Source organism: Vombatus ursinus, unplaced genomic scaffold, assembly GCF_900497805.2.
Source record: "Vombatus ursinus unplaced genomic scaffold, bare-nosed wombat genome assembly UNPS02014772.1, whole genome shotgun sequence".
Taxonomy (NCBI): Eukaryota; Metazoa; Chordata; class Mammalia; order Diprotodontia; family Vombatidae; genus Vombatus; species Vombatus ursinus.
The window spans coordinates 3,548,055-3,571,312 of NW_020954550.1; the positions used below are offsets into that span (position 1 = coordinate 3,548,055).

At 37.4% G+C, this 23,258-nt stretch overlaps 1 protein-coding gene across 1 annotated transcript in view; it reads right to left on the reverse strand.

The window, feature by feature from the left end:
* AP3B1 (adaptor related protein complex 3 subunit beta 1) overlaps positions 1-10,567 on the reverse strand; it is a 338,444-nt gene extending 327,877 nt beyond the window's left edge. Inside the window, exon 1 of the mRNA XM_027863441.1 lies at positions 10,437-10,567. Within this exon, the coding sequence (XP_027719242.1) occupies positions 10,437-10,564 (128 nt within the window). The 5' untranslated portion in view covers positions 10,565-10,567. The remainder of the gene's footprint in view (positions 1-10,436) is intronic.
* Between the last annotated feature and the right edge of the window lie 12,691 nt (positions 10,568-23,258).

Genomic DNA, 23,258 nt, shown 5'->3' on the forward strand with positions numbered 1-23,258 from the left:
GCCTATGCTAGGGGTTTCCTCAATCTCCCAAAATCCAGATGAATTAAGTTATTGGTGGGGGTTGGGGGGGAGATGCCCTCTGGACTAGTTTTCTCAAATGTAAAAGTACTCTTGTTCAACTAAACTATTATAACTCGGAACCCGTCTCACCTACTCATATAGTACGTTAAAGCTACAAGAGCCCTTAGAGATCAACTAGTTTAATCTCTACAGCTCACACAAAGAAAGATAGTATTTTAAATAAGTATCTCAATGCCACAGATCTATTAAGTGGCAGTCATGAGTAGCCGCTCTATATAAAGCTATGTCCACAGTTATCACATCGTTTTGATCCAAAACTATACCCCATGACAGCAAAATTTGAGACATAACTACTTTTCTACTCAAAAGTAGTAGGACACAAAGGCTGTGATTTTTAAACGCTGAAAAGCGAAATTTAACTGCACTTAATATTCTCTTGTAAGACAATTGGTCAACAAGCAATTTTATTAAGTGTTTACTACGTGCCAGGCACTGGGATAAGTGCTGAGTATACAATGAGGGGAAAAAATATTGTTGCTTTAAGACAATTACGTAAAATTTTTTTCCATTTCTTCTGTCCCTGTCAAACTTATACTCTGCTTTTGCTTTCTATATACTGCACGGTGTCCACAGCATAAAAACAAAGACTCAGAAATTGCTCACATTGTGTTCTTCTCATCATTATGTTTTCTTCTGGTTTAGAGTAGATTTTGACCTTTGCTTTGATCTGACTACAGAAAGCTAATTTGCAAATTGTTCTCCTATTGGTAATTTATCTTTTTCTTTCAAGATATGATCAATTTCAAATTGTGTGTGCAATAATAGGCACTAGACACATGCAGTACTCTCTGAAATCTCTCTTTCTTTAAGTACTTATAATATTAGATACTGGAACCACAGCATTTAAAATAAAAACAATTTTGTCTTCAAAACTGGAAAGGCAGGGGGCAACTAGGTGGCGCAGTGCATTGGATTCAGGAGGACCTGAGTTCAAATGTGACCTCAGACACATAACACTTACTAGCTGTGCAACCCTGGGCAAGTCACTTAACTCCACTGCCTAGTCAAAACAAAAAAAAACAAACAAACACAAAAAAAAAAAAACTGGAGAGGCAGCACGTTACAGTGCAATGCACCAGTATTTGGAGTCACAGAATCTTGGTTCAAAATCTGGCTCTGCCACTTGCTACCTGAATAACCAGGGGCAAGTTACTTCAGGGCGTTTAGTTTCTTCATTTGTGAAACAAGAAGGCTGAACTAAGAGAGCCTACATATAACTAGAAGATGTCTCTGTACAATGATCGGAACTCCAATCTGACATTTAAACAAACTAGTGAAACTGAAAAAAAAAGACACAGATAAAGACTATAACTAAAATTATCAACATTTCCTATGTAAGTTTAACCAATGTAAAGCAATTATCACAGAAGAAAACTAAAAGCCTGAAATCACCTTATCCAGCATCGGCTGGCCAAAAGGGGAGAAATGGTTGCCAAAGGCAGTGCCAGTTTAGTATATAAACATTTTTACAAGATGTTGTGAAGGAAGATTGTGGAAGATTTTAGGAGTATTGCCTCACAAACAAGAACAGTCTAAGGGGGAAAAAAAACTGAAGGAAGTTTGGTATGAAACTCAACTAACCCAAAACATGCCAACAGTAATTATAGGTCAAACTGAAAAAACAAGAGGTGAAAAATGGAGCATGTCTGCCAGTGTTTCCCTAATAATTTTTATCACTGATGACAGCGGAACCACCACTTTCGGACTCTCTCACCATCAGTTTCCAATGCATTAATAAAAACAGAAATGACATTTAAAAAATGAAATCAAGAAGAGGATGTGAACCAGACCAATTGTAAACAGAAGCAATACTGAAGGTAACAATTGCGAAAGCTTTCAGGTACTAAAATAAAAGGAAAATACCAAACAAGAGGGAAGACAAAGAAAGAAAAGTATATTATTACCACAAAAGACAACTTAGATGATATCTGTAACTGGAGTCCCATATGCCTTTCTTTTCTATATAAAATGAAATAAGCATAATCTATACACATATCTGATAGCTCCCTTTTCTGGTGTGCCAATTTTGCTGATTGCATAAAGCCCCCAAACACTACTTAGCCTACTCCGGGACAACCACAAGCTAATAAGAGATCAGCCTAACAATTCATAGGAGTTTGCAAACGGATAAATGCCTATTATCTAGACCAGAGGTGTCAAACAGGCAGCCTACAACAGGATCCAATAAATAAAAATACAATAGAATAGAAATGAGGTTAATATGTGGTTTTCTAAGTCAATACACAGCCAGCAGGGATCCTCATGTACAGTTTAATGGCCCTATTTCTACTGGGTTTTGACACCATTGATGTAAAAAATGGCATGCAGTTAGAAGGGCAACCAATAGAGTGAGTATATCAGAGAGAGACAGATAAACTACAGTATATCTACAATATATCATTAGAGAGATGGATGGACCAGCTAGATAAAGAGAGACAGAAAGACAAGTGCATCTCGGAAATGGGCCCAAAACTGGAAAGAAAAGCACACAATCCAGCTGCCAAACCCAAAATCCCATCTTTTCAACACTAACTTTGGTCAAGAGGTGCTATATGCTGTGTATCACAGAACAATACAATCTCTTAAAAATCATAATTGCAAGGGACCCAAAATGCAATGGAGAGATACATGATGAGCATAAGTGAGCTCCAGTATGTTACCAATGATGATTTGTGTGCAGTTAGTAGCATAAAATATATTATCCAAGAAATACACAACTAGAAGAAATAAGTTGGTGATGTAAGGAGAACAAGGGATAAAGAATACTAGATAGCCCGATTGTTACAGGAATACTCATGCAATGATAAAAGACTTAGAGAAAGGTTTCAAGTACATGGAGAAAGAGAGGAGGAGAAGCAAAAAAAAAAAAAAAAAAAAAAGAGGGGGCAGAGCTAGATGGCACAACGGATAGAGCACTGGCCCTGAAGTCGAGCACCTGAGTTCAAATCCAGCCTCAGACACTTACCAGCTGTGTGACTCCAGGCAAGTCACTTAACCCCAACTGTCCCCAAAAACAACAAAACAAAACCAAAAAAAAGAGAGAGAGTAGGGGAGAAAGAAGAAAATCCTCTATAGAAAATTTATGAAAAGATATAATGGTATACTTAAAGGATTCGAGAGAATCAACTAAAAAATTAGTTGAAATAATTAACATCAGCAAAGTTGTAGGATACACAATAAATCCACATAAATCATCGTTTCTATATATTACCAAGAAAGTCTAACAGGAAAAAATAAAAAGAGAAATTCCAGTTAAAATAACTGCAGACAATATAAAGTACTTGGGTGTCTATCTGCCAAGATAAACCCAGGAATTATATGAACACAATTACAAAACACTTTACACACAAATAAAGTCAGATCTAAATAACTGGAGAAATAGTCATTATCCATGGGTAGGCCAAGCTAATATAATAAAAATGACAATTCTACCTAAATTAACTTACTTATTCAATGCCATACCAATCAAATTACCAAAAAAATTATTTTACAGGGCTAGAAAAATAATAACAAAATTCATCTAGAAGAACAAAAGGTTAAGAATACCCAGGGAATCCACAAAATGTGAAGGAAAGTGGCTCAGCAGTACCAGATCTCAAACTGTACTACAAAGCAGTAATCATCAAAGCAATATGGTACTGGCTAAGAAAAAGAATAGTGGAGCAGTGAAACAGATTAGGTACAAGATACACAGTAAATGACCACAGGAATCCAGTGTCTGACAAACCCAAAAATCCAAGATTTTGGAACAAGAAATCACTATTTGAAAACTGGAAAGGAGTTTAGCAGAAACTACGTATAGATCAACATCTCATACTGTATAACGAGATGAGGTCAAAATGGGTACATGATTTAGACATAAACAGTGATATCATAAGCAAATTAGGAGAGGACGGAATATTTTACCTGTTAGATCTATGGATAAGGGAAGAATTTATGACCAACCAAGAGACAGAGAACATTACAAGACATAAAATGGATCAGTTTGACTACATCAAGTGAAAAGGGTTTTGCATAAACAAAGCCAACACAGCCAAGATTACAAGGAAAGGAGGAAACTGGGAAAAAACTTTTACAGCAAGTTTCTCTGATAAAGGTCTTATTTCTCAAATATATAGATTTTATAAATGTATAACAATGAGTCACCTCTCAATTGATAAATAGTCAAAAGATGTGAACAGGCAGTTTTCAGACAAAGTAATCAAAGCTACAATCATATAAAAAAAGTTCTAAATCACTATTGACTAGAGAGCAAATTAAAACAACTCTGAGGGTACCACCTCACACCCGTTAGATTGCCTAATATGACAGAAAATGAAAATGACAAATGATGGAGGAGGTGGGGAAAAATAGGGACACTAATGCAATGTTGGTAGAGTTGTGAACGGATCTAACCATTTGGAACTACGCCCAAAGGAGTATAAAATTATACCTATCCTTTGACCCAGTAATATCGCTAATGGGTCTATACCCCAAAGAGACCAAAGGAAAAGAAAAAGGACCAAAATGTACAAAAATAGTTATGGTAGCCCATTTAGTAGTGAAAGAGAAATGGAAACTGAGGGGATGCCCATCAGTTGGGGAATGGCTGAACAAGTTGTAGTATATGACTGTGATGGTGCTAATACTAATGCTAATGACTAGCAGGATACTTTCAGAAAAACCTGGGAAGATTTACATGAATTGATACAAAGTGAAATGAGCACAACCAGGGGAACACTGTACACAGTAACAGCAATACTGTACGATGATCAACTGTGAATGACTTAGCCATTCTAAGCAATAAAATGATCTAAGACAATTCCAAAAGACTTATGTTGAAAAATACTATCCACCTCCACAGGAAGAATTGATGGGAGTCTGAATGCACACTGAAGCATATTTTTTTATTTACTTGGTTTTTTGATCTGTGTTTTCTTTTGCAACACGGCTAATGTGGAAATATTGTGCATGACTGCATAATATCAAATCACTTGCCTTTTCAAGGAGGGATAAAGGGACACAGGAAAGGAGAGAATTTGGAACACAAAAAAAAATTTTAAGTGTTTTCTATTAAAATGTTTTGTTTACATGTAATTGAGAAAAAAAGAAAATTTGTGGGAGGACATAGAAAAGGGTTTGCACAGGTTAAGAAAGTAAAAATAGGCAACAGGAATACCTATATAGATGAGCTCATGGATCCACTGAAGCACTGACTATACCTTAATAGATAGCTGGTCATAGTTATAACAGTCATTTCAGAATCAGCTATCTACACGTAGTCAAATCCTTCACTGGTTAAAGAAAAGGTCACAGTAAATGTGATATGATAAGAACAATGAGAAAACAACAATGTACATACAACTACAGCAGCTCTAACCCAACCTAAAAAAAGCTGCCTCTGAAAAATAAAAAATCAACAAAAGATCTTGATGATCACCATTTCTTAGAGAAGACTAACCAAGCAAAACAGTCACCAAAACAAAGAAGTCAAAAGAACCTGAAACTGCCTGAACAAGTAAACAGTTAATCTTCATTGTGATAAGAAATATGGTTGTCAAAGGCAATGTTGGTTCATTTAGAAAACATTTCAGAGGAGAATAACAGAAAACTATAGGCATTCACCAAAAAACACCAAAAAAAAAGTTGAGAAGCATTGTGAGATTAATACACTCAAATCTCGAAAACATCTAATTTACAGGGCTGAGAAATGAAATAATGAAATTTAAGACCTAGTTCTTTAAAATTGTCAGTATTCTCTCTAACTCCCTTTTAATGAAATGGAAGACCAGGCAGAAAAATAAAAAGAAAATTTAACCGAGGAAAAGATGTCATTTAAAAAAAACCAGGAAGCTCTGAGAAGAGAGTATAGTATTTTAAGCCTTAAAAAATTTTTGTTTAATTTTTAAAAGAGGGGTGGAAAGAGTTTAAAGGTCAGAATCAAGAAATTTATATCCTTAGGACACATGGAAGCAGGAGAAAAAGTAAGAAGCTCATGAAGAAGAGGTGTTCACCAACTTACACCCTCACATGAATTGTACCCAGGGAGGTCAGGAACCAATCATTTCCTACTCCTATTTAGAATGGACTATCAACCATGGATAAAGTAATTTTTGTTCTACTGTGTTTTAAAGCATTCTCTAACAAAAGTTCTATTATGGCATGGTTCAATGAAAAAAGGTTGACTGTGGAGTGACTGAGTCAAAATTCACATCCTGTTTTACCATCTTCATGACTTTGGGCAAGTCACAACCTCCCAGTGACTCTGGGTCATCATCTGGAAAATGACAGGGTTGATTCAGACTCTCTCTTAACCCTAGATTCCATGGCTCTATGATCTTTGTTTCCATAAAACACTTAAAATTTGCTTTATACCATGTGTTCGAAGCCACAACCAGGTCACGCTAGCCAGGCCCCAAGCCATACACTTTGCAAAGCAGACTGGCCCTACCCAGCACCATGGAAGTTGCTACACAACGAAAAGAAACAGGTTGAGGGAGTTTTCATGCATTAAAGAATTATAGTAGTATGAGAATCACAAGTAAAAGAAAAATAACGTTTGCCTCAAATCATTAACTCAGGCATTTGGTGATACTGCTACAAACTCATGATAAACAACGAAATCAGGATTTCTTAACCTTTTTTTGTGTCATGGACTCCTTTGGCAAGCTAGTGAAGTCTTTGGATTCCTCAGAATGTTTTTAAATTAATTAAATAAAATATATGAGATTATAAAGGAAACCAATCATAATGAAAGTTATCAAAATATTTTTTTAAAAAAATTCTTGGACACTGGATAGAGCAGCAGCCCTGAAGTCAGGACGACCTGAGTTCAAATCTGGCCTCAGACCAAACACTTGACTGTGTGACCCTGGGCAAGTCACTTAACCTCAATTGCCTAAAACAAACAAAAAAAACAAAACAAAAAAGTTCATGGACCCCAAATTAAGAGACTGAACTAAATTCTTAAAAAGGGTATTATTCAAATATCGTATTTTTTCACTATGGGCATAAGGAGGGCAAAGAAAAAGAAATCTCCTTTGAAATCACTTTAAAAAGTGCTTCAACAGGGCACTAAAGCATTATCTGTTTAATGCTTAAATACAATTATAAAATATGCTTAGCCCCTATTTCATTAAAAGAAAACAACCTGACCATTAATTGGGAATGGTTGTACAAATTATGATCTATAAATAAAATGAAATACAGTTAGGTCTTCATTACTTAGAATAATGAATCCTATGAAGTGGTTGCATGTATTCAAATTCATGCTATTCAAATTACTTAATTACATAAAATATTGGGAGCTGCTTCCAGCCCAATGTAAACATACAGTGAGAACTAGAATAATATGACCACTTCATAGTATTCATCACAAGCACAAATCAGAACCTCACTGAATTAGTTTGCCACAAGCAATGAAAAAAAATATGTATTCAGAGAAACCTGGGAAGACTTGTATGAACAATTTATATAGTAATGACAACAGTGTAAAGAAAAAAAAAATGATCTTGAAAGGCTTAGGAACTTGATCAATTTACTGACCAACCATGACTCCAGAGGACTAATGAGGAAGGGAGGCATGCTATTCACCTCCTAACAGTGGGGTGATGGACTCAAGATTCAGAATGATGCATACCTTTTGGGACATCTCAAATGTATGAATCTGCTTTACTTAATTAAGCTTGTTACAAGGATTGTGGCTTTCTTCTTTTTTTTTTGGAGGGGAAGGAGAGTTAGGGATTGTTGCAAAAATAGAAAAGAAAAAAGCGTCCCAAGCATTTTTTTTAAAATGCTCAGAAGAGAAAAGAATAAAGTTCAGAAGGAAACAGACAAGCGGGACAGCTTTACAAGAAGGAAGTTGAATTTATAATATACTCTCTTTAAAAAGCAAGCTGTATACAACAGAATAGAATTTTCTTTTACAATCCTTTTTCTATACTATGTACGTGAAAACTTTTTTCATTGTTCATTAAATTTTAATTCAAGTTTTTTTAAAAGAAAACTTCAGCTCTAAAACTAAGTTTTTGATATTTGCAAAAGATGATTAACTTCTCAACCACAATAACAACCCCTTAATTCTAGTATTTATTAAGGTCTTAACATATGCCTAATACTGTGTTAGGTATTATAGTGGCAGCTTCAACACTTCCATGAATGTGAAATTTCACTAGATCCCAGTAGCAGATATAAGTACTCTTCCAGTAGTACACATAGATCACAATGCCTGCACTTCTCATTCAATCTGATTTTTGTCTCTATTTCCATAAATCCTTTACAAAGGATCAGGAGGTTTTCCTATGGGTTCTTATATTAATTTCATGAGGACCTGCCTTTCTCCATATCCTCAGTACTTAGCGCAATGCCTGGCACATAATAATTGCTTAATAAAATGCTTGTTGACATCAGTCAAATATGTCCTTGATGTCTTCTGTGCTTAAGAAAGAGCCCAGTTAAAACTTATGCAAAAGAACTGCAAGATAGTTTCCACAAAATACGTTTAATATGATCATACATATATAGTCTATATCAGATTGCATGCCATCCTGGAGAACAGGGAGTGGAGGCAGGGGGTAAAATTTAGAACTCAAAATTTTATAAAAGCAAATGTTGAAAACTAAAAATAAATAAAATTTTTAAAAAGACAGTTTCCACAGACAGAACAGAAAAAATCTCAGATCTAGACTCAGGAGACCTGGATTCAAAGTCTCACTTCTGATACTTGCTAGTCTAACAACCATGGGAAAATCACAAGGCAGCATGTTGTGGTGTTTATGACACAGGATTTGGAGCCAGGAAGACCTAAGTTCAAATCCTGTTTCAGACACTAGGTGCCTGACTGTTTATTAGCACTTGACCATTTCTTAGGTCAAAATTTCCTCATCTTTAAAGGAGGGAGTCGGACTCTGATCTTTTCTAAGGTCTCTTTCAACTCTAGATCTATAATCCCATGAACCTCCCCTGAGCCTGTTTCTTCATCTGTAAAACGGGAATAATAATATTTTCACTACCTCAGTGTTATATGACAAGTTATTTCATAAACTTTAAAGTACTACAAATATGAATTATTAAAATTGAAAGTTATCTTAAAATGTCACTTCAATCCTTTGAAGTATGCTCCTCCTTTAACAAACAAACAAAAAACCACCTCCATGAACTAATTCAAAAGCTTAGAGGTGAAAGGACTCTTGGGGACCAAATCCAACTTCTTCATTTTACAGATGAGAAAACTGAAGCCCAGCAAAGATAAGAAGAGGCTTGGCTAACTTCACACAGCTAGTTCATGGTGGAGGCAAAGCTAAAACCCAGGTCTCCCGACTTAGGCAATCATAAACTGAATGCAATCCGGAGATGTTTCCTTTCCACTCGTATTTTCCAAGTCCAACCACATATTTTTTAAAACTAAAAAAAAAAAACACCCTAAAATTAGCAATAGAGAAAAACTTAAGACATACTCATATTTTCCTTAAGATTTGTTCCTTTTTAGTGTATTTGTAAATGGAATCAACCAAGAACCTTACACCTTGAAAAACAACTTTCATACCTATATTCCTAAAACCCTTAAAACTGAAACAGCTTTAATAGAGTCAAGAGTTCTGGATTTTGAGTCAGAATCAGAGGCCCATAGATTTGGAGTTTAAAATGGCCTAAGTCAAGAGGACATCTAGACCAACCCCCCCCCATTTTCACACTGGAGAAAACTGGCCTAGAGACAAGGTAAGGGAGGAGAACCAGTGTTTTGAATCCTGCATCTGCTACGACCACCTTTGTGACTTTAAGCAAATCGGTTACTCTGTCTGGGCCTCAATTTCTTATCTATAAAAGGAAAGGGGGGGGATGGAAGGTTTGGACTAGATGACTCGTATAGTGAACAGGGCACTGGAATTCTTAGATTAGATGAGACGATAATATTTGTAAAGCTTAACACAGCGCCTGACACCTACTTAGAGCTTAATAAATGCTTGTTGATTGACTGATGTGAAGGTCTGGAAAACCTAGGTTCAATTCCCCCTCAGACACCAGTTGTGTGACCCCGGGCAATTAATTCACTTAACATCTCTTGGCCTCAGTTTCCTCATTTGCAAAACGAAGGAACTGGTCTGTGATCTCTTACAGTTCTAAACCCACTCTTTCCTCCCAGCCCGCCCCCCACCTCCCTCCAGGAACCGGGCACAAAACCTCTGGTAACCCGCCCAACTTCTCCCAATTACCCCGTCTGCCTTCCCAGCGGCTGACAGACCCTTCCCATCACCGCTACCACCCCACGACCGTCACCTCCACCCCGGCCCCAACAGCGCCTCCCTGGAGCCTCAGTTTCCTCATCCGCAAAATGGGGATGATCACACGCACGCGTCGCCCCCTCCCGGGCTCCTCACTTTTTCAGGTCGCTGCTGAAGAGGCCGAAGGCCCCCGAGGGGGACGTGGCGGGGGTGGCCTCCTGGCCCAGCTCGGGCGGCTCGCCGCCCGCCAGCTGCTCACTGTAGGAGAGGCTGTTGCCGGACATGGCCTTGGCCTCGGCGCGCGTGCTCTCGCTCGCCCGCCCACCCTCGCGCTCGCTCTCCCCTGGGTCCGGGGCTCTCCGCCTCGCGCTCTCTCCGCTCGGGCTCTCGCGTCCGGCCCGGGACCTCGACTGCTCCCTCGACCGCTGGACGCTCCCGGAACAAAACTAGTTCAGGGGCCGCGACGTTCGCGCAGGCGCCTTGGGACGCGGGGCGGCCGCAGGAGCCCGGACTCCGGGTTCCGGCGCATGCTCAGTGCAGACGCCCCCACCCCCCGCCTCTGCCGGCTCCCCCGGGTACTCTCGAGACCGGATCACAGGACTCCGAGTTTGCCCAGGAGCCCAAAGCCTGGGGTAGGTCCCACAAAGTGCTTTTATTGCCTTCAAGAATTTGCCCCCTGCGGGTTGGAAGAGAGCTTTTATGGATGGGGAAGATATGCTTTGGACACTTTTTTAACCTACTAGGAGCCTCTCTGAGGCTAAGAATTCCTTCGCTTGGATTGCACTGTGTAAGCAAATTGCTGTTTCCTGCAATTCTCCTAGCCTGCCTTTGATAAATCCATTCCCACTATTTCTTCTGCCTGACTCTACATAGGTTACAAGGGTTTTGCTTTTCTTTTTTTTTCTTTTCACTGGGGGTAGGAGGGAGAGAAAGTAAATGCTTGTTAATGGGAAAATAAAGCCCATACTCGTTACGTTGTCACTTTATGAGTGCTTTTCCTCTCCTTTGCCAAATGTTGTTTTCCTTTTTTAACTGTAAGGTAGCTTCCTCTTTTCTTTTTCCCTCCCATTTTTCCTAAATAACCTCGAACTCCTGTATGTTCCCAAAGATCTTTCCACTCCTCAGTCGAGACGGCACCACAGTGCTCCGCAAATAACACTTGTTTCCATCTTTGAGAAACTTAACATCTCTAGGAGACTCCGGGAGTCTCCATCCTTGAGAAACTCCGCAAAGAAATTCTTCTAAGAATTGATTGGCTAATCATTAGTGTACTGGAGCCTTTCTAGCATGAGTCAACCGCACCCCAAAGTTCTCCTTCGATATCTGCTGAATGCACTTTGTAAACCTTAAATTCCCATATAAATGAGATATATATGTGTGTTCATAACACATTAACCTGTATAACATATAAGTATAGATTGCATATATATATACATATGTGCATTGTATATGTGTATATATGTCTATATAACGCATCATTGTTATCAAAGAATTGTTGAATTATTACCACCACAAATCTAACCACCAAATCTAACCTGAGTGGGTATCATGCTGAAAAGAAATGCATTAGGGGCACTTCGGGAACTGATCATCTCCCTCCAGATAATGCACACAACTAAACTACCCCTGCCCCCAGGATAGCGGTCCTTCAAAGGATACATTTTCACAATTTCTCCAGAAACATGGATACATGGGTATCTATGAGGTATATTTTGATGAGCCATTCCACATTAGAAACCTGACCTTCCTGGAAACACTGCAGCTAACTTGCAATCAGTTTTCAACCGCCATCCTACGAGTTCATGAGTTTTAAGTTAATGTACAGCCCTTCGTTTTGCCCCCTTTCTCCCCGCGTGGCAGCAACTAAAACACAGAGAACTGGATCCCTGGTGTTGAAACTGTCGTATGTTGAAAATGAAATTTTGAGCAGCGGAATCATGCATTCTCCCTGCGGCTGGGTCAGCATTGGTTTAGGACCCAGAAGTGGCTGCTTCTGCTCTGAAGACTACTGCGAGGCACGAGGTTGGTGGAGCAGCCCCTCCCTCTCTCACGTGACAGGAGCAAGAAGTGGAGGGTGTGTGCAAGCTTGAGTCTACTGGATCCTGGCTGACATAGCGTTACATTGTTACTGTGGAAACAGTACAGTCAAACTAATGAGGACTCCTGCCCCACTGCTTTAGCCGTTGGCTTCCTTTGGAAAGAGAAGGCGACATTCCTCAGAAAGAATACTATTCAAAAGGTCAGGAGAGAAGGATTCCCGCTTCCCCAAAAGAAAAAAAGGCCACACAGAATCACATACAAGTGAGGCAGCTTTGAAAGTGAAATGTTCAGTTTATTATACTTTAAGAGAAAAGCAAACTCTACATAATGCCAATCAAAATTTCATATAGTCTCCTGTTCCACATTGTGTATAGAAATGTTCATTTTACTTGATGTTAAAGTTCAGAGTAAAAAGAAAATAAAATTGAAAAAAATGAGTAGACTAAACACGAACACACACACACACACACTGAATATTATTTCCCAGAGATAAAGGACTAGGTAGTACTACTTCATCATGAAGAGTCTCTGAGGTTCCCAAATAGTTAATTGATGGATCAATCACCAATCATTTGTTAAGCACTTAACTATGTGCTAGACAAGGTACTAAAATAAAAGCATCTGGCCTCAAGGAGCTTTAATTCTTAATGGGGAGACAAAATGTGGACCAAAAAAAGTATAAACAAGATTATTTGAAAAACAAATACAGGGTAGTATTGGGAGAGGATGTACTAGCAGCTCCAGGGACCAAATAAATGATTCTTCATTCTTCCTTTGTTTACAGAACACTGATAGTAAACTGAGGTTACCATCCTTACCTGAAGGCTAGAAGAAGCATGTTTTTGTGTAATTTAGTATTTTATCTGAGATTCAGAATTACAGAAAATCAGAGTTGGAAAAGACTGGCCATCTGTGCCAATCCATTCCCAAATGAACGTCCTTTCCTACAACACACCTGATAAGTACTCATCCAATCTTTGCTTTTCCTAACATCAAACCTAAATTTGATAACTTGCATCTTCTATCCATTGCTCCAAGTTCTGCCCCCTGGGACTAAACAGAGCAAGTCAAATCCCTCAGCCACAGGACAGCAAAGAAGCCTCTCAAATATAGTATTTGGAGGTGATCTTGTTATTCAGTCATGTCCAACTCTCAGTGACCCCATTTGGTGTTTTCTTGACAAATACTACCATGGTTTGCCATTTCCTTCTCCAGCTCATTTTACAGATGAGGAAACTGAGACAGAGTTAAATGACTTGCCCAGGGTCACAAAGCTAGTAAATGTCTGGGGCCAGATTTGAACTTAGGAAGATGAGTCTTCCTGACTCCTGGTCTTGGCCCTCTATCCACTATGCACCTAGCTACCCTGGAGACGACTACTATGTGCCTTATGAGTCATTTAGTCTCTGAGATAAACACCCTATATGATTTGACCTCAAGGCTCTGGATTATTCTAGTCATCATCTTCTGGACACTCTCCAGTTTATTAATTCTCTTCCTATTGTGCCCAGAACACAATACTCCAGATACAGCTTGTCAAAGACAGCGAAGAACAGGACCATCACTTTCTTATTCCTGAGTGATACGCATGTTGTGATGAATCCTAAAATTGCATTAACTTTCTTAACTGATACAGCATGCTATTGATTCATACTGAGTTTGCAGTTCACTAAAACTCCTGGGTCTTTTTCTGATGAACTATTGTCTAGTCAGGAGTCTCCCATGTTGTATTTGTGAAGTTGCTTTTTGAACCCCACATAAGAGTTTACATTTATCCCCATTGAATTTCATTTTATTCAGTTTGGCCCAGTGTTCTAGCCTATTAAGATCTTCTTGAATCCTAACTCAGTTATCCATTTTGTTATCCATTTGTTATCCACTTTTTGTTGTCTGAAAATTTGACTTGCATACTATTTATGCCTTTATCCAAGTATTTGATAATGTTTAATAATACAGAACTGAACACAGATCTCTGGGACATCCCCAAGCTAACATCAAACCATTAATTGAGTCTAATTCATTAATAATTAAATCTTTGGGTCTAACAACTGAACCAGTTTTGTATCCACTTAACATTGACCTTTGCTGTCAAACTCAATAGAAATGAATCCCTGACAGCAGCATATTGACTTAGAAAACCACAAATTAATGTTACTTATATTGTATTTTTATTTGTTTTGTTAAACATTTCCCAATTACATTTTAATCTGGTTCTGACTTCACTCCGGAGTTTTGCTGGCTACAAGTTTCACACTTCTGCTGAATAGAGAGGTATGAAACACAGCCCCTGGCTGCCCAAGAGCTGCTCAACCAAATTAAAATGTCTTTGGGAAATATTTAATTAAATATATTAAAAATACAATAAAACAAAGATAATGTTAATATGTGGTTTCCTAAGTGAACAGGTGGCTCACATGAATCCTGATGTATGGATTAGTGGCCCCATTTCTATTTGAGATTGACACTACTGCACGACTAGACTAGAGACAGACTGACAATGGTTGGTTGGCAGGGGTCAGGTGACAGCTGCCCAAAATCCTTTGGTGGGCAGTAAGTGGCCTATAAGTCATATGTTATGCAGGCCTGCTCTAGAGTCTACTCCAGACCACATCTTTCTGTCATTTCCACAAGAATAACATGGAAGGTTTCAAATGCTTTGCTCTACCCAGGCGTGTGTGCTTTGTTGTTGGGCAGCTAGGTGGCAAAGTGGATAGAGTGCTGAGCTTGGAGTCAGGAACACTCATCTTCATGAGTTCAGTTCCAACCTCAGACACTTATTAGCTGTGTGACCCTGGACAAGTCACTTAACCCTCTTTGCCTCAGTTTTCTCATCTGTAAAATGAGCTGGTTGTTGATTTCTAGACTTAAGAAAGTGATGGAGATATGTTAATAATGCAGATTAAGCTTAAAAGTATTTCTCACAATCATCCCTACCACCCCACCAAGGCTGTTAAACATTTACCAGCACATGCCTGTCTATACCTAAGTAAACTATATTAGGAGCATCCCCCTCATCTACTACCATTTTAATGACTCTTTTGAGAAATAAAGATTGTTCTGGCCTGACTTGTTCCTGATGAAGCTGTGCTAGTCCCTTGTGATTGCTACTTCCTTTGCTACTCTCACTATCCCTTTAATGTTAGATTCTATAATTTTTGCAGCAATTCAAGTCAAATTCACTGGCCAGTAGTTTGCAGACTATACTCTCCTCCCTTCTTTGAAATCAGGGCAAAAAATATCATTTTCCAGTGTTTCAGTAGCCTCCCCATCCCCACCCCCAGGCCATTCTCCATGATCTCTCAGATAACACTAACAAAGACTAAGCAATCATACCTTCCGATTCTTTCAGCACCTGAGAATGGAGTTCATTTGAGCTAAGTGACCTTATCAAAGGCAATTAGGTGCTGTTCCCTTATTATCTCATTGCTTAGCTTAAGGTCATAATATAAATATAGAGTTAAAAGGGACCTTGGGACATCTCGACTAACTTCTTCATCTTAGAGATAATGAAACTAAAATCCAGGGTCATAGAAACAGTAGGTGGCAGAGCCAAGACCCAAACCCAGATTCTTTGACTCCAAATCCACCATTCTTTCTACTATCTTGAATATTCATTTGCTTTTAGTCATTTTAATTCTGGCCTTTCCAGTTCAAAAATCATTCTCCTTGGAAGAGGAAAGACAAGCAAAATAAGACAATAAGCACTTCTGCATTCTATCATCATCATTCCATTTATCCCAAGAAATCATGCTCTCTCTTCTATGTTTCTCTTTTTCATCAATATAGAAAAATTTTAAAAAACTTTTTTTTATGATCCTTGGCTTTCTTGACACTGTCCTTACAGGTAAGATCATGCCTTACCTTTATATTCATCCTTTGTTGCCTGCCTTTGCTTCCATCTTCTTAACAGCTAGCATATAAAAAGAGGTTTACGAATATTTTCTCATTTATCATCACAGCAGCCTTGAGAGGTAGGTGCTATTATTATCTCCTCATTCTACAGATAAGGAAACTGAAGCAGACAGCAGGTAGGTTAGTTGCGTAGGGTCACACATCTGGTAAATGTCTATGACAGGATTTGAACTCAGCTGTTTTTTTTTCTCCAGGGCTAGTGCTCTATCCATTGCGCCCCCTACCTGTCACTTTAGTGCATATTTTAAAATAATAAATGTTATTTTAATAATTATTATTAGTAATGGTTATCTCATTTTCATATTTTTCAATAGAGTTCAGATGGAAATGGTAGTGGAACAATCGACTATTCTGCTATTGTTCTCTTACATTTAATTTTCTGTGGATTATTACTGCAGGGGAATGAAATAGTTGCTTTTTTGTAATTGAAAAAAATGTATTGGGATGTAAGCTCCACCATAAGTTCACTGAAAAAAAAATCTTTGGACCAACTTCAGTAACAGACAGGATAATGGGGATCATACCTTCTTTTAGGTCTCCATATTTCAAAAGATTTTTGTTCCACAAAACTTGGAAATTACAAAGATTTTGATGTGACAATTATTATGAAAAATATTGTCCTTAAATTTTTATGGACCAATGTTATATCTGGGTGATAGTGGTTAACAGGTCTATATGAGATGATGGTCTAGTTCCAGGACAGTTTACTCGTGGAATTCTCAAGGATGTTTTTAGAATAATTGAAGTCTGTATTTATAGTATGGAAATTTGTTATCTATTTAGTTTTGAAAGGTAGCAAGTTACTGATGTAGAATTCTAGTCGCTAGGTCATGTCTTACTTGGAATTCAGTAGGTGATAAATTTTTGCATCCTGCAGTGCTATGTTGCAAAGTTTCTGTCATTTTCTTGCATAATCTACATTGATCAGTAAGTCCAATCTCCTTAAGGATAACTTTTCTATCATTTCCAGTGGTAATGAACTGATCCTGAATTTTCATCATAAACTCTCCAATTTCTATAAAGACATTCACATGACTAAGCCATTTTATTCAACACTTCTTTGTCAACATATCATTGGTTGAGTACATCTGTACAGAGCATGTGGAAGGCCTTTTGATTCCACTAGATCTTAGCGTTTTCACAGACTGCATGCAGAGGTAACCCACTTTGAGTTTCATTCAACAAATTAAATGAGATTTACTTATTGTCAGTCTTTGTTGTTACTTGATGATTTATGTTTGTCAGAAAAAAATTTTTCTTTAAATCATGAGACATTTATCATGTGCTTTGACTACATGTATCAGTCCTCATCCTCCTTTTTTTTGATGAGGAAGGATTCATCTTTCTCTAGCTTCCTTAGGATGATATATCCTGTATTTCTTTAATATTTTACAGGTATTTGTTAGGACACTTTTCAAATCCAGTCAATAGTGCTGAGAATGTATGTTAAAAAAAGACTGGTAAAGTATAGGGAAAAATTGTTTTAAATGTTTTTTTTTTCCCCAATGAGCTTTGATTTCTGTTGCTAGTATGATTTTCTTGGGCTATCTATGTCATGCCTATAAGACAGCAAGGAATCTATTAGTATTACCTTTATCATTGACTCAGTTTGACCTCAGAATTCAAGTTCAAAGCTCTCATATTCTATCTTTCCTAAATATAAATGTCTTCTGTTAAGAAAGATAGCCCAAGCTTGTGACCAAGAGGAATCATGTAGAATGTTTTGCCGGTAATTTATATGCCATCATGAACTATTTGAGCCAATAATTATGGATCTCATTCAATTCTAACATTTTGTAGCTTTGCAGATAAGCTAGTTTCAGTCATACTCCTTAACATAACTATTTTATTGTTCATTATATTAATAGTGCATAATGTTTGTGTTCCACATTTGATCTAACTTGCATTTTGTTCCTCGGATTTCTCACAACCATATACACAATGAGAAAATGTTCACATCCTCCTCCTTCAGGGGTTTTCCTCACAATTGATTTTTTCTTTTGCTTCTTAAGTCTCTTGTTTTTGAAGGATATTTGCTTGTTTACTGTGTTCTTTGCCCTGCCCTAACTACTCATTCCACTTTTGCTTTTATTTGCTGATTAAGGATATATAGAATTTTTAATAGTTTTTTGGTTGTTTTCCAGGTTTCTTTCTGCATGTTTCTTTTTAATTGTCTCTAATTAGATAGCATTGTATTCAAGTTTTATACTTCATATGGGATAGATATTGATATTGATGTAATCGTCCATTGACTTTTTGCAAGTCTCCAATAGCTCACTCAAGTCCCTTTTGAAATGTTGGTGATTTGTTGCTTTTCCCTAAGAGTATTCATTGACGGCTTTACCATTTCCTCTTTTCCCATTACCAGGGCAATGGCTTCTGAATATATTGTTGTGAGTAGGTAGGTATGTCCTAAAATATTTTTTGCAGTTTCTGTCAAATACTGGGGAAGAATACAGTCTTTCACAGCAATTATAGCAAAGATCATCTTTTTTTTTCCAGGTGAGATAGAGAGTTCCTTCTTTTATTATATGTACAGGCAAGTAACAAAACACACCAACCCTTTTTTGTTGACTCTCCAGCACAAACTTGATGTCTCCCTGCACACAGAAAATAGAGAACCATTAATGGTATCTAAAATGGGAAGAGACACGGAGAAACTTTTTTTTTATTAGTGAACTTTTAAAATTTTAAACTTAAATACAAAATAAGAAAAGAAAAAAGAAACAAACTTAAATAATAATACAAAATAAGAAAAAAACTTTATTATAAACTTAAATAAGAAAATAAAAAAGCACATCATGTGCACAGCAGAATGTAAGAGAAGATTCAAAATATATAGCAATAAATTTCCATTTCAAGAAAGCCTGCATACAAATAAAGTCAGATCTAAATAAATGGAAAAACATCAGTTGCTCATGGGTAGGCCAAGCTAATATAATAAAAATGACAATTCTACCTAAGCTAATTTACTTATTCAGTGCCATACCAATCAAACTACCAAAAATTATTTTATAGAGTTAGAAAAAATAATAACAAGATTCATTTGAAATAACAAAAAGCCCAGAATATCAAGGGAACTAATGAAAAGAAATGCAGGGGAAGGTGGCCTAGCCATTCTGGATCTTAAATTGTATTATAAAGTAGCATCATCAAAACACCGATGCATTGTTGGTGGAGTTGTAAAATGATCCAACCATTTTGGAGAGTAATTTGGAACTATGCCCAAAGGGCTATAAAAATGTGCATACCCTTTGACCCAGCAATAGCACTTCTAGGGCTGTATCCCAAAGAGATCATACAAATGGGAAAAGGACCCACACCTACAAAAATATTTATAGCAGCTCTTTTTGTGGTGCTAAAGAATTGGAAATTGAGAGGATGCCCATCAATTGGGGAATGGCTGAATGAGTTGTGGTATATGAATGTAATAGAATACTACTGTGCCAGAAGAAATGATGAATAGGCTGACTTCAAAAAAACCTGGAAAGACTTGCATGGACTGATGCTGAGTGAAGTGAGCAGAACTAGGAGAACATTGTACACAGTAACAGCCATGTTGTATGATGACTAATATTGATAGACTTAACCCTTCTCAGCAATACAAGGATCTAAGACATGTCCAAAGGCCTCATGATGGAAAAGAACTATGGAGTTTGAATGCAGATTGAAGCATACTATTTGCTATTTTTTTTCTTCTGTTGTGTTTTGTTTCCTCTTTCTGGTGATTCCTCCTAATTCTTACTTATAACATCACTAATGTGAAAATATGTTTAATAGGAATGTATATGTATAGCCTATATCAGATTGCATGCCATCTTGGGGAGGGAGGTGGGGAGGGAGAGGGAGAAAAATGTGAAGCTTAGAAGTTTATGGAAGTGATTGTTCATAATTCAAAATAAATTAATTAAAAAAAAAGAAAGCCTGTATGATAAATACTATGTATTATGTTGAGAGCTCTCCATCTTTTCTTTGCTTCCTTGTAAGTTTTCTTTTATTCTCTGCTGTGCACTTTTTACTTTGTTTTCCCCCCTTTTTCTCCCACCTCAAGCTACAATTAAGCATGGATATATTTATATATAGATATATGCATACATATACACATATATACACATACATACATATATAGACATATACTTTCCCTAACAAATTCTACTCCTGATCTTTGTTTTTATATTTGTGCATATCTCATATTTCCTATCACTCCTGACTCCTCCACTTTACCTCTACCTGTTCCCTTGCCCTCCTATTACTTAACCTACCCCGACTCCAAAGATCCATCCCTTATCTTCCCATTCCCATAAATCTAAACACCCTTCTATACCCCCCTTTGACCTATTCCCTCACCCTCCCCTCTAGAGATCCCTCCCTTATCCTCTCCCCACTCCCTATCCCCTTAGCATTTTATTTCTTTCTGAATTTAGAAGACTTTTATACTCTTCTAGATATATATGTGTTGTTCCCTCTTTAACCCATTCTTGATGAAAGTAGGTTTCCAGAACTAAGAGCCCTCCTTTCACTCTTTCACTCACAGCCCTCTGTGTTGGTTCTTCCTCTCGCACCTCATTTATATAAGATAATTACTCTTTTTAGCTATTCCTAAAAGGCTTTACTTTTTAAAGTCATATATTCAGGTCTACCTCAATCTTTCTTATGAACTACCCAATTACTAATAACAATCTTAGACATATTACATTTTACATACATAAAAGTAAACAGTGTGTCTTTGTTGAGTCCCTTATATTTCTCTTGGCTCTTGTATGTCAAATATTCTATTAAGTTCAGAGTTGTTTTTTTTTTTTAAACAAAGTCCTGAAAGTCTGACAATTCATTAAATATCCATTTTTTTCATTCAGGATTATGTTTAGCTTTGTTGGATATGATATTTTCAGCTGGAACGCCAGTTCTTTTGCACTTTGATATATAGTGTTCCAAGATCTGTGGTCTTTTAGGGTCACCACTGCTTGGTCTTGTGTGATTCTAATTGTAGCACCACCATATTTAAATTTTTTTTTCTTGTTGTTTATAATTCTTTATCCTTGAGCTGGGGGGTTTGGAATTTGACTATAATATTCCTGGGGGTTTTCCTTATAGGACCTCTTTCAAGTGGTGATCGGTGGTTTTTAGAAACTGGTATTTTAGCCAGATTAATCTGACATTGATGAATAGAATGTACTAGAGGAGAGACTGGAGTGAGAAAGATTTGTTAGCAAATTTTTTTTTACAAGGGACCCTTATGTGAGATCATAAGGATTTGAACTATTATATGGCAGTGGAAAGGAAAAGTGGGAAATGGATATGAGAGAAATTTTAAATAATTCAAAAAGACACAGAAAAATTAGGTACCATGTGAATGCCAGTGTTTAAAAAAACATTACTCTGCTTTTGCATAGTTGGTCTGTTAGTTGCTCATGCCATCAAACTCCAAAAGGGCTTTTCAAAATTCCACCATAAGTATGCTTATCTCCTTTTTTTTTTATTTTTAAAAATTTTTTATCAATTTATTTTACATCACTTTTATTTCCCAATATGACCCTCCCCAACCTGCTTATCTCCTTTTCAAAAATCATTTGAGGCACTGGCAGTGGTTTTTACCAATCATTTTATTATCAGTAGAATTACTAGAGTTTGCATTAAGTGAATTAAATAAAGATTTTCAGTGACTTAGGATTCATCTTTCCCCTCTCCAGATTTAGTAGTCTCTCAATAAGAAAACCTCAAATGGGGTCAGGAAGAGTTGGACACCTGAAATGACTGAACAACAACAATTTTAACTCTTATTTTATCAAATCTGTTTAGCAATAAAATTCTTTCTTAAAATTGCCCTATATTTGTTGTAATAGACTGTGGTGTGACTTGGAGAAGAAAGTACTGTTGATGAAAAGCAGAATGAAGCTCTTGCTTTTAACAGGTTAAGATCTGTTTTCAGGATTATAACAATGTTGTGCTCGTGTAGACTGAAAGCATTCATAGCTTCAGTCCATTTTTTTTTGTACACATGTGGTTTTCCTGCTTTAGTGGTCAGTGCCATCTGCACTGAAGCTTTTCTGTTGTTATTGTTGGTCAGTTATGTCTGACTCTCTATCACCCCATTTGGGGTTTTCTTGGCAGAAATGCTGGGGTGGTTTGCTATTTCCTTCTCCAACTAATTTTACAGATGAGGAAACTGAGGTAAACAGACTTTAAGTGACTTGCCCAGGGTCACATAGCTAGTAAATGTCTGAGGTCAGTTTTTTTTTTTTTTTTGCCTTTTGGTGAGGCAATCAGGGTTAAGTGACTTGCTCAGGATCACACAGCTAGTAAGTGTCATGTGTCTGAGGTCGGATTTGAACTCAGATCCTCCTGATTCCAAGGCTGAAGCTTTATCCACTGCACCACATAGCTGCCCCTCTGAGGTCAGATTTGAACCCAGGAAGATGAGCCTTACCTGGTTCCCAACCCAGTACTCTAGCCACTGTGCCACCTACCTGCCAAAGCATGTTTAGCATGTGAGATATTGGTATTCCCCATTTGTCCAGGTAAATTTTTCCTTCTTGTGATACCCAAACACAGCAGAGCTTCATTTATTGCTCTGTCTCTGTCCATGTCAAGATAATCAATACAGTGGTTTCTAGTAGGGCATTGATTAAGATGCTAACCTAATCAGTGGTACCACCAGAGCCCAGTTTGTCAGCATTTCAGAGTTTCTGCTAGGTCTTTCTGAAACATTCCCAGGGTGTACAAAGTCCCACTGTACATTGCACTGGTTGACATTTGCTCACTTTACTGTAGCCTCCCCTTCTCTTCTATGGACAAGGGTGATGGGTTGGGCTTTGACAGGTTTATAATAATAATAACAGTTATTACTATTGTCATCATCATTTTTTTCATAGTAGAGCAGATAGAGTATTGGACTTGGGGAAGATATGAGTTTGAATCCCACCTCTTCCACTTACTAACTGTGTGGCTCTGGGCACCTCTCTGAGCCTTCATCTCCATTTCCCCATCTGTAAAATGGGGATAATATTACCTCTAATTTATACCTAA